Here is a 13,004-nt window from a genome sequence, read left to right as displayed (position 1 = left end):
ACTGTACAGAGCCTTGGTCAGATCCCATCTGGAGTACTGCATCCAACTTTGGGCCCTGAACCTCTGGAAAGCTATATTGGCCTTTTACAGCGCAGATTCACCAGAATAGTACAGTACAAGGGCTTAAATAATGAGGTCAGGTTGCTTAAGCCTGGCTTGTATTCCCTTGAGATTAGAAAATTGAGGGTTGATATAATCAAGTGCTTAAAAATGATAAAAGGATATGGTAGAGTAGATAGAAACTATTTCCTCTGGTGAGGGAATCCAAAACAAAAGGGGTGTAAACTTAAAATTAGAGCTAGGCTGTTAAGGAGTGAAATCAGGAAGCACTTTCTCACACTAAGGGTAGCGGAAATCTGGAATTCCCATTTCCCCCCCCCCCCCCCCCCCCTCCCCCCCCACAAAAAGACTGGATGCTAGGGGTCAATTACAGCTTTCAAGACTGAGATTGATTTTTGTTAGGTATGGGTATCGAGGGATAAGGAGCAACGGTGCGTAAGTGGAGTTAAGGTACAAATCGGCCATTAGTGGAAAAGGCTTGAGGGGCTGAATGGCCTTCTCCAGTTCCTATTATATGTTCTTAAAGTAGTCCTCTCCATGTTTTGGGCCTGTACAGAGTGGGATATCACTGCCAAACGCAACACTACGCAGAGGTTACTGGACAGTGATCAGGAGCGAGAATCACAATCAAAGCTAGGCCCTCCTTGGTTTGTACCTCCACTAAGAGGTGCATTTAATCACTGAGCCATAGGGCGCAAAGAAGAAACTGGATGTGCCTCTGTCTCAGGAATGCTTGACATTTATATGCAAAGCAAAGTGGAAGCAAATTGCTTACCCACTGCAGAACATTGCCTCTCATTTGGGGACTAGAAGGCGTTAACGTTATTCAGTGATTGAGTGGGGACTTGGTAAAGTTTTTTTAGTAATATCTTTCGCAAAGTGTGATGAGGGCTCGTTAACGGCTGAGATGTTACTGATGTTAGACTGAGTCATACAGAGCAGAACCATGGTTTTGGATTGATCCTTGGCCTGTGCTGATCTCAGCTGTGGGCATCACTGGCAAGGCCAGCATTTATTGCCCCTGAGAAGGTGGCGGTGAGCCGCCGCCTTGAATCGCTGCAGTCCTTGTAGTGAAGGTACTCCCACAGTGCTGTTAGGGAGTTCCAGGATTTTGACCCATCGACGATGAAGGATCGGCGATATATTTCCAAGCCAGGATGGTGTGTAACTTCTTGTATGTGAGCATGGACTGCTTCATTATCTGAGGAGTTGTTAATGGCGCTGAACACTGTGCAGTCATCTGCGAACATCCCCATTTCTGACCTTATGTTGGAGGGAAGGTCATTGATGAAGCAGCTGAAGGTGGTTGGGTCTAGGACACTGCCCTGAGGAACTCCTGCAGCGATGTCCTGGGGCTGTGATGATTGACCTTCAACCACCACCACCATCTTTGTGCTAGGTACGACTCCAGCCAGTGGAGCATTTTCCCCCCTGATTCCTATTGACTTCAGTTTCACTAGGGCTCCTTGATGCCACACTCGGTCAAATGCTGCCTTGATGTCAAGGGCAGTCACTCTCACCTCACCTCTGGAATTCAGCTCCTTTGTCCATGTTTGGACCAAGGCTGTAATGAGGTCGGGAGCTGAGTGGTCTTGGCGGAACCCAACTGAGCATCAGTAAGCAGGTTATTGGTGAGTAAGTGGCACTTGATAGCACTGTCGATGACGCCTTCAATCACTTTGCTGATGACTCCCCAAAGTCTTTCCACCATCTACAGGGCACAAGTCAGGAGTGTGATGGAATACTCTCCACTTGCTTGGATGAGTGCAGCTCCAACAACACTCAAGAAGCTCGACACCATCCAGGATAAAGCAGCCTGCTTGATTGGCACCCCATTCACTCCCTCCACCACCGGCGTACCGTAGCTGCAGTGTGTACCATCTACAAGATGCACTGCAGCAGCGAGCCAATGCTGCTTCGGCAGCACCTCCAAAACCCGCGACCTCTTCCACCTAGACGATCAAGGGCAGCAGGTGCATGGGAACACCACCCCCTCCAAGTCACACACCATCCTGACTTAGAAGTATGTTGCTGATCCTTCATCATCGCTGGGTCAAAATCCTGGAACTCCCTACCTAACAACACTGTGGGAGTACCTTCACCACACGGACTGCAGCGGTTCAAGAAGGTGGCTCACCACCACCTTCTCAAGGGCAATTAGGGATGGGCAATAAATGCTGGCCTTGCCAGCACTGCCCACATCCCATAAATGAATTTTTTGAAAAAGAGGTGAGACACTCGCTGCAGAATACCCAGCCTCTGTCCCGCTCTTGTTGCCACTGTATTTATGTGGCTGGTCCAGTTAAGTTTCTGGTCAGTGGTGACCCCCAGGATGTTGGGGGCTTAGGCGATGCCATTGAATGTCATGGGGATATGGTTAGACCCTCTTGTTGGATATTGTCATTGCCTGGCATTTGTGTGGCACGAATGTTACTTGCCACTTATCAGTCTAAGCCTGAATGCCATCGAGGTCTTGCTGCATGCAGGCATGGACTGCTAAATTTTCTGAGGAGTTGCGAATGGAACTGAACATTGCAATTGTCAGCGAACATCCCCACTTCGGACCTTATGATGGAGGGAAGGTCATTGATGAAGCAGCTGAAGATGGTTGAGTCTAGGACACGACCCTGGGGAACTCCTGCAACGATGTCCTGGAGCTGAGATGATTGACCCCAGCAACCACAACCATCTTCCTTTGTGCTAGGTATGACTCCAACCAGTGGTGAGTTTTACCCCTGATTCCCATTGACTTCAGATTTATTAGGGCTCCTTGATGGCACACTCGGTCAAATGCTGCCTTGATGTCAAGGACAGTCAATCTCACCTCACCTCTGGAATTCGGCTCTTTTGACCGTGTTTGGACCAAGGCTGTAATGAGGTCTGGAGCCGAGTGGTCAGGATGGTGTGTAACTTGGAGCGATGCAAATAGATGCATTTAAGGGGTGGTTAGATAAGCACATGAGGGAGAAGGGAATAGAGGGTTATGCTGACAGATGAGGAAAGACTGGAGGAGGCTCAGGTGGAGCATAAACGCAGGAGTGGACTGGTTGGGTCGCATGGCCTGTTTCTGTGCCATATATCCTGGCGGAACCCAAACTGAGCATCGATGAGCCGGATATTGGTGAGTAAGTGCCGCTTGATAGCACTGTCGACAACACCTTCCACCACTTTGCTGATGATTGAGAGTAGACTGATGGGGCAGTAATTGGCCAGATTGGATTTGTCCTGCTTTTTGTGGACAGGACATACCTGGGCAGTTTTCCACATTGTCAGGTAGATGCCAGTTTTGTAGCTGTACTGGAACAACTTGACTAGAGGCACGGCTAGTGCTGGAGCACAAGTCTTCAGCACGACAGCTGGGATGTTGTCGGGGCCCATAGCCTTTGCTGTATCCAGTATGCTCAGCCATTTCTTGATATCACGTGGAGTGAATCGAATTGGCTGAAGACTGGCTTCTGTGATGGTGGGGACCTCAGGAGGACGGCGATTTGGATCATCCACTCGGCACTTCTGGCTGAAGATGGTTGCAAATGCTTCAGCCATGTGTTTTGCACTCGCGTGCTGGACTCTGCCATCATTGATGATGGGGATATTCATGGCGCCTCCTCCTCCCGTTAATTGTTTAATGGTCCACCACCACTAGCGACTGAATGTGGCAGGACTGCAGAGCCGTTGATTGTGGGATCGCTTAGCCCTGTCTATAACATGCTGCTTCCACTGTTTAGCTTGCATGTAGTCCTGTGTTGCAGCTTCCCCGGGTTGGCACCTCATTTTTAGTTATGCATGGTGCTGCTCCTGGCATGCTCTTCTGCACTCCTCATTGAACCAGAGTTGGTCCCCTGGCTCGATGGTAATGGTAGAGTGAGGGATATGCCGGGCCATGAGGTTATAGATTGTGGTGGAATACAATTCTGCTGCTGCTGATACCCCACAGTGCCTCATGGATGCCCAGTTTTGAACTGCTAGGTCTGTTCAGCATCTATCCCATTTAGCACGGTGGTAGTGCCACACAACACGATGGAGGGTGACCTCAGTGTGAAGACGGGACTTCAAAGACTGTGCGGTGGTCACAATGTTGTCATGGACAGATGCATCTGCGACAGATAGATTGGTAAGGACGAGATCAAGTAGGTTTTTCCCTAGTGTTGGTTCTCTCGCCATCTGCCGCAGGCCCAGTCTGGCAGCTGTGTCCTTCAGGACTCGGCCAGCTCGGTCAGTAGTGGTGCTACCAAGCCACTCTTGGTGATGGACATTGAAGTCCCCCACCCAGAGTACATTCTGTGTCCTTGCTATTCTCAGTGCTTCTTCCAAGTGGTGTTCAACATGGAGGAGTACTGATTCATCAGCTGAGCGAGCACGGTAGGTGGTGTTCAGCAGGAGGTTTCCTTGCCCATGATTTACCTGAAGCCATGAGACTTCATGGGGTCCTGAGTCAATGTTGAGGTCTCCCAGAGCCACTCCTTCCCAACCGTATACCACTGTGCTGCCACTTCTGGTGGTACGGGACATACCCAGGGATGGTGATGGAGGTGTTTGGGACATTGGCTGAAAGGTATGATTCTGTGAGTATGACTGTCAGGCTGTTGCTTGACTAGTCTGTGGGACAGCTCTCCCAATTTTGGCACAAGTCCCCAGATGTTAGTGAGGACGACTTTGCATGGTCGACTGGGCTGGATGTGCCATTGTCGTGTGCGAAGCCGATGCCTAGGTTGATGCCGGGTGGTCCATCCGGTTTTATTCTTATTGTTTCTCGTAGCAGTTTGTTCCAACTGAGTGGCTTGCTAGGCCATTTCAGAGGGCAGTTATGAGTCAACCACATTGCTGTGGGTCTGGAGTCACATATAGGCCAGACCAGGTATGGATGGCGGATTTCCTTCCCTAAAGGACATTAGTGAATCAGATGTTTTTTTTACGACAATCCGATAGTTTCATGGTCACCATTACTGATACTAGCTTTTTATTCCAGATTTATTTAATTAACTGAATTTAAATTCCCTAGCTGCTGTGGTGAGATTTGAACTTGCATCTCTGGATCATTAGTCCAGGCCTCTGGATTACTAGTCCAGTATCATAACCACTATGCTACCTCCCTTGGTTCCACAACCACCGTCCCCACCCCGCCACCTCCTTCGGTTCCACCCGCCCATTCTCTAGAATTTAGAAGGTTATGGGGTTATCTGATTGAAGTTTTCAAGATATTATGGGGAACAGATAGGGTCGAGAAGAAACTATTTCCGCTGCTTGGGGATTCTAGGACTGGGGGGCATAGCCTAAAAATTAGGAGTGAAATTAGGAAACACTTCTACACACAAAGGGTGGTAGAAGTTTGGAACACTCTTCCGCAAACGGCAATTGATGCTAGATCAATTGTTAATTTTAAATCTGAGTTTGATGGCTTTCATTTAACCAAAGGTATTCAGGGATATGGGCCAAAGGCAGGTATATGGAGTTAGGTCGCAGATCAGCCGTGATCTCATTGAATGGCAGAGCAGGCTCGAGGGGCTGAACGGCCTACTCCTGTTCCTATGAGACATGCTGGACTGTGCGCCTCACTTACACACACTGGACACCGGGGACCTGCTTTACCATATTCAAGAACTTGAGACTTCAATCGGTCTATAATTCGTTCATTTAAAAGCTGCCTGAGAAGTACCTTTTCCATTGCCTTTATTTGGCTGCATTGCAGTGAGTATGAATGAGGTGAGTCTTCTCAGCAGGTAATAGGTTTGCATGTCTTGCATGGGAATGTCTCTGTCTCACACCAGGACTCATCCTCACCTTCATCTGGTGGAATGAGGGAGGGACCCATGTGACTCACTTGTGGAGAGATCCATGAAGAGTTCAAATCCAGCACTTGCAGAATAGCCGGTCTGTCAGCTGTATTTAATGTGACATGTAATCCTGTGTGTTATAGCTTGAATCGCGCCAGCGTTCAGCCCTGTTGGGTTTTTTCATGGTAGGGTGACTCGTGTCCGCGAGGGGTTCAGTTGGGTAAGGTTTGGCTTCTGACTCTTCATTTGGTGCTTGTTCCTATTCCTATTCTTTACAGTTCTTGGGTTTCCGTTCTGACATTTGTATAAACAGAGCCTAATCGAAGTAGAGTGTTTCCCAATAGTGTAAATTGTGTGTTCTAAGCGAATCTTGTAGACAGCAGTTTGTACAAGTTGGTGTCTGTGATTCTGTATGCAGAATGGCCCATTGTAGGGCTTCTGCTGAAAAGTCATCCGTCTTTCACATAAGCCCCGTCTGCCCCCTCAGGTGGATGTAAAATATCCTGTGGCACTATTCAGGGGAGTTCTCTTGGTGTCCTGGCCAATATTTATCCGTCAACCAACATCACAAATAGATTACATCGAATTAACAGCACAGAAAAGGCCCAACTGCTTTGTGCCTAAAGTGGCATCAGGCAGGGTATCTGACCAGCCCAGACCTGGTCATTTTCTCATTGCTGTTTCTCGGATCTTGCTGATCGCAAATTGGCTGCTGCGTTTCCGACATTGCAACAGTGACTACCCTTCAAAGTACTTCATTGGCTGTAAAGTGCTTTGGGGCGTCCTGAGATTGTGAAAGGCGCTATATAAATGCAAATTTTTAGTCATTTATAGGACTTTTTCTAAACACTGCTAACTTGTTCAGCTTCTAAAGTGATGTTTCCTCCCTCAAATGTTTCAGGGCACACTACTCAGTTCTACAGCATGAATCGACCAGCGCAGCGGCAGAATCCTGCCACTATAGGAGGTTCTTTACCCGGCTACAGACGCCCACCATCCTTGACCTCACAGTGCAGTCTCCAGAATCAAGTCAACGGGGGACCGTACTACAGTCAGAACCAGGCAACTGAATCGAAAGGTAAAGACAGCCTTCAACCAGTCCCACTCAATGTCATAACCCTCATTCCCCAAACAACACTCTGGTCTTGGAATCACAACAGGAAAAGAAACCCTCAAAAAACAGGTTTTCTACCATTGCATTCTCGGTGCTGGAGCTGGGATTGTGAATGGATGTTCTGCTCAGCGCATTCAGAAAGAACTAACTCTGAAAAGTCTTAGCAGTTTGATTGTTTTTTGAGTCTCATAATATACCGGAATTTTCCACAACTCAGAATCCAATGGTGCTTGCCAAACAGGAGAGCGCCGCAGGAAAGCTAGAATTCTTTTAACTATTGCTTTGCATCCTCATTGTAAAGGTGTTTTATAACGAATTTGGCTGTACCTTATAAAATTGTATTATAATCAGGGCCTCTGGAGCCTGGCTGTACTCATTATGGCTTTGGCCACAATCTTTCAATCCACCTTGGATATGGGAGTGGTGCCAGAGGACTGGAGGGTTGTGACAAAGGGGAGAGATATAAACCCGGCAACGACAGGCCAATCAGCTTAACGTAGGTGGGGGGGGAAACTTTCAGAGACACTAATCCAGGACAAAATTAATTGTCATTTGGAAAAATGTGGGTTAATAAATGACAGCCAGTGTGGATTTGTTAAAGGCAAATCGTGTCTGATGAACTTGATTGAGTTAATTCATGAAGTGACTCAGAGGGTGGATGAAGGTAGTGCGGTTATGGACTTTCAAAAGGCATTTGATAAAGTGCCACATAATAGACTTGTAAGCAAAATGGAAGCCCATGGGATTAAAAAGGCAGTGACATACGAAATTGGCTGTGGGACAGAAAGCAGAGTAGTGAATGGTTGTTTTTAAAGTAGTGTTCCCCAGGGGTCGGTATTTTTGTATTTTATTTATTCGTTCATGGGATGTGGGCGTCGCTGGCAAGGCCAGCACTTATTACCCATTCCTAATTGCCCTTTAGGTGGTGGTGAGCCGCCTTATACAACTGAGTGACTTGCTAGGTCAGAGGGCAGTTAAGAGTCAAACACATTGCTATAGGTCAGACCAGGTAAGGGCAGCAGATTTCCTTCCCTAAAGGACATTAGTGAACCTGATTTTTCTATTTAATTAACTGCATTTAAATTCCCCAGATATTAGTCCAGTAACATAACCACTAGGCTACCGGAGCAGACCACTGATATATGTTAATGACCTGGACTTGGTATACAGGGCATCATTTCAAAGTTCACCGATGACATGAAACTCAGAAGTGTAGTAAACAATGAGGAGGATAGTAACAGACTTCAGGAGGACATTGACTGGTGAAATGGGCAGACACTGGGCCGATGGAATTTCATGCAGAGAAGTGATGCATTTTGGTAGGAAGAATGAGGAGAGGCAATATAAACTAAATGGTACAATTTTAAAGTGGGTGTAGGAACAGAGACACTTGGGGGTGTATGTACACAAATATTTGAAGGTGGCAGGACAAGTTAAGAAGGCTGTTGAAATAGCATACAGGATCCTTGGTTTTATCAATAGAGACATAGAGTACAAAAGCATGGAAGTTATGCTAAACCTTTCTAAATCACTGGGTAGGCCTCAGCTGGAGTATTGTGTTCAATTCTGGGCACCACACTTTAGCAAGGATGTCAAAGCCTTGGAGACGGTGCAGAGGGGATTTAGGAGAATGATACCAGAGATAAGGGACGTCGGTTATGTGGAGAGACTAGAGAAGCTGGGATTGTTCTCCTTAGAGCAGAGAAGGTTATGGGAGATTTAATAGAGGTGTTCAAAAGTTTATGGGGTTTTGCTAGAGTAGATGGGGAAAAACTGTTTCCACTGGCAGGAGGGTCGGTAACTGTAAACTAAGTTACCTAATTACAAATTTAATTAAATAAAACAAGGTCATATAGGGCTGGAAGTGCAGATGGTGTGTCGCAACTGCAGCATGTGGGAGTTTGTGGAGAGCATTGTGATCCCGGACAACCACGTTTGCAGTAAGTGCCTGTATCTTGAGGAACTTCAGCTCAGAGTTTTTGAGCTGGAGTCTGAGGTGCAGATATTGCGGGGCATCAGGGATGGGGAGAGTTACCTGGACACTTTGATCCAGAAGGCAGTCACACCCCTTAGGTTAGGTAGTGGTACAGGTCTGGTTGGTGGTCAGGGACAGGAGGGTGTGACTGCAACTCAGGCAGGTAAGTGGACTCCAGGTGCAGCGCTGGAGGAACCTCAGCTTTTGCCCTTGTCCAACAGTTATGAGGTTCTTGCTGTCTGTGTGGATGAGAGAAAAGCCTGCAGGATGGATGAGCAAGCTGACCATGGCGCCATGGTGCAGGAGACCATTCAAGTGGGGGGAGTGAAAGGGAATGTAGTTATGGTAGGGGACAGTATAGTCAGGGGGATAGATACTGTTCTCTCCAGCCGCGACCGAGAGTTCCGAAGGTTGTGTTGCCTGCCCCGGTGCCAGGGTTAAAGGCATCTCCTCGTGGCTGGAAGAGAACTTGGAGTGGGAGGGGGAGGATCCACTTGTCATGGTTCACGTAGGAACCAACGACATAGGTAGAAACATAGAAGCTAGGAGCAGGAGTAGGCCATTCGGCCCCTCGAGCCTGCTCCACCATTTAATGAGGTCATGGCTGATCATCCAAATTCAGTACCCTGTCCCTGCTTTCTCCCCATATCCCTTGATCCCTTTAGCCTTAAGAAATATATCCAACTCCTTCTTGAATATATTTAATGAATTGGCCTCAACTGCCTTCTGTGGTAGAGAATTCCACAGGTTCACCACTCTCTGGGTGAAGAAATTCCTCCTCATCTCAGTCCTAAATGGCTTACCCCTTATCCTTAGACTGTGACCCCTGGTTCTGGATTCCCCCGCCATCGGGAACATCCTTCCTGCATCTAGTCTGTCTAGTCCTGTTAGAATTTTATAAGTTTCAATGAGATCCCCTCTCATTCATAGAACTAGGGATGAGGTTCTGCTGAGCGAGTTTGAGGAGCTAGGATCCAAATTAAAAAGCGAAACCTCAAAGGTGGTAATCTCTGGATTGTTACCTGAGCCATGCACACATTGGCATAGGGACAAACAGATTAGAGGTTTTAATGAGTGGCTCAAAGAGTGCTGTGTGGGAGGAAAGGGTTTCAGTTCATGGGGCACTGGCACCAGTACTGGGGAAAGAGGGAGCTGTTCCGTTGGGATGGGCTGCACTTAAACCGGGCTGGGACCAGTGTCCTGGTGAACCGAATAACTAGGGCAGTAGACAGGACTTCAAATTAATGAAGGCAGGGTGGGAGGATTCAGGAAAGAGTACATTTAAAAGCAGCGAGAGAAATGTCAAGGCTCTAGAGCAGAGTTTGGGGTAAAAATAAGCAGAGTGGGTCAGGAAGGTACAGAGAGTAACAAAGGTTATAAGGCATCAATGACTAAGGTGACTGGGGAAAAATAGAAATAAGTCAAAGCTAAAGGCACTATATCTGAATGCACGAAGCAATCGCAACAAAATAGGTGGATTAATAGCACAGATAGAAATTAACAGGTTTGATATAATAGCCATTACCGAGACATGGTTGCAATGTGGCCAAGGTTGGGAACTAAATATTCCACGATACTTAACTTTTAGAAGAGATAGGCAAAATGGAAAACGAGGCGGGGTAGCCCTGATAAAGAATGGGATAAAGACAGTAGAGAGAAAGGATCTTCGCTCTGAAAATCAAGAAGTAGAATCAGTTTGAGTGGATCTAAGAAACAGCATGGGGCGGAAAACATTGGTGGGAGCTGTTTATAGGCCCCCAAACAATAGTTGTAATGTAGGGCAGAGTATAAATCAGGAAATTAGAAGCACATGTAACGAGTGTAATACAGTAATCATGGGGAATTTTAATCTACATTTAGTCTGGGCAAACCAAATTTGCAGTAATAGTGTGGAGGACGAATTCATGGAATGTATGCAAGATAGTTTTTTAGATCAGTATGTTGAGGAACCAACTAGGGGACATGCTATTTTAGATCTAGTATTGTGCAACGAGAAAGGGTTAATTAATAACCTTGTAGTAAAGAGACCTTTAGGGAAGAGTGACTATAATATGATAGAATTTTATATTGAATTTGAAAGTGATTTAGTTAAATCCGAAACTAGGGTCTTAAATCTAAACAAAGCAAACTACATAGGTATGAGGGGCGAGTTGGCTAAGGTAGATTGGGAAACTACATTAAAAGGTATGACAGTGGACGAGCAATGGCTAGCATTTAAAGAATTAATACATAATTTACAACAAATATACATTCCTTTAAGGCACAAAAACCCCACAGGAAAAGTGGTCCAACCGTGGCTAACAAGAAGCATTAAAGCTAGTATTAGATCAAATGAAGAGGCTTATAATGTTGCCAAAAAGAGTAGTAAGCCTGAGGATTGGGAAGATTTTCTAATTCAGCAAAGGAGGACCAAGAAATTGATTAAGAAAGGGAAAATAGAATGAGTAAACTAGCGAGAGACATAAAAACATATTGTAAAAGCTTCTATAGGTATGTAAAAAGGAAAAGATTAGTGAAAGTAAATGTGGGTCCCTTACAGGCTGAGACAGGAGAAATTATAATGGGGAATAAGGAAATGGCAGAGAAATTAAACAAATACTTTGTGTCTGTCTTCACCGAAGGCAATGCAAAAAACTTCTGGGAAATAGTGGAGAACCAAGGGTCTAACAAGAATGAGGAACTGAAAGAAATTAGTATTAGTAAAAAAAATAGTATTGGAGAAATTAATGGGACTGAAAGCCGATAAATCCCTTGGACCTGATGGTTTTGAAAGAGGTGGCTATAGAGATAGTAGGTGCATTGGTTGTCATTTTCCAAAATTCCATAGATTCCAGAACGGTTTCCTCAGATTGGAAAGTAGCAAATGTAACCCCACTATTTAAGAAAGGAGGGAGAGACAATGGGGAACTGCAGATCAGTTAGCCTGACAACAGTAGTAGGGAAAATGCTAGAATCTATTATTAAGGACGTGGTAGCAGGGCACTTAGAAAATAATAATAGGATTGGAAGAGTTAGCATGGATTTATGAAAGAGAAATCGTGTTTGATGAATCTGAGAGTTTTTTGAGGTTGTAAGTAGCAGAATAGATGAGGGGGAACCAGTGGATGTGGTGCATTTGGATTTTCAGAAGGTATTCGATAAGGTGCCACACAAGAGGTTATTAAACAAAATTAGGGCTCATGGGATTGGGGGTAATATACTAACATGGATTGAGGATTGGTTAATGGACAGAAAACAGAGTAGGAATAAACGGGTCATTTTCAGGTTGGCAGGCTGTAACTAATGGGGTACCACAGGGATCAGTGCTTGGGCCTCAGCTATTCACAATCTATATCAACGATTTGGATGAGGGAACCAAATGTAATATATCCAAGTTTGCTGATGATGCAAAGCTGGGTGGGAATGTAAGTTGTGCAGAGGATGCAAAGAGGCTTCAAGCTAAGCGAGTGGGCAAGAACATGGCAAATGGAATATAATGTGGATAAATGTGAAGTTATCCACTTGGGTAGGAAAAATAGAAAAGCAGAGTATTTTTTAAATGGTGAGAGATTGGGAAATGTTGGTGTTCAGAGGGACCTGGGAGATAGACAGCTTCCTAGCTGATAAAGGAATTAAGGGTTATGGGGAGCGGGCAGGGAAGTGGACTTGAGTCTAGGTTCGGATCAGCCATGATCCTATTGAATGGCGGAGCAGGCCCGAGGGGCCGTATGGCCTACTCCTGCTCCTACTTCTTATGTTCTTATGTCCTTGTACACGAATCACTGAAAGTAAACATGCAGGTACAGCAAGCAATTAGGAAAGCAAATGGTATGTTGGTCTTTATTACAAGAGGATTTGAGTATAAGAGTAAAGATGTCTTACTGCAATTATATAGGGCCTTGGTGAGACCACACCTGGAGTATTGTGTACAGTTTTGGTCTCCTTACCTAAGGAAGGATATACTTGCCATAGAGGGAGTGCAACAAAGGTTCAACAGACTGATTCCTGGGATGGGGGGGATTGTCCTATGAGGAGAGATTGAGTAGACTAGGCCTATATTCTCTAGAGTTTAGAAGAATGAGAGGTGATCTCATTGAAGCATACA

At 45.8% G+C, this 13,004-nt stretch overlaps 1 protein-coding gene across 6 annotated transcripts in view; it reads left to right on the top strand.

Moving 5' to 3' along the window:
• LOC147120069 (abl interactor 2) overlaps positions 1-13,004 on the top strand; it is a 229,203-nt gene that overhangs the window by 195,267 nt on the left and 20,932 nt on the right. For 5 of the 6 annotated variants that reach the window (XM_085985605.1, XM_085985604.1, XM_085985601.1 and 2 more), the window contains one exon: positions 6,733-6,909. The exons of the other annotated variant lie outside the window; for it this stretch is intronic. In XM_085985605.1, the coding sequence (XP_085841731.1) occupies positions 6,733-6,909 (177 nt within the window). The remainder of the gene's footprint in view (positions 1-6,732; positions 6,910-13,004) is intronic. 6 annotated transcript variants of the gene reach the window in all.

The sequence above is a fragment of the Somniosus microcephalus genome, chromosome 4, assembly GCF_052327205.1.
Source record: "Somniosus microcephalus isolate GS21.2 chromosome 4, FLI_Smic_1.0, whole genome shotgun sequence".
NCBI lineage: Eukaryota > Metazoa > Chordata > Chondrichthyes > Squaliformes > Somniosidae > Somniosus > Somniosus microcephalus.
This window is presented reverse-complemented; position numbering and strand designations above follow the sequence as displayed.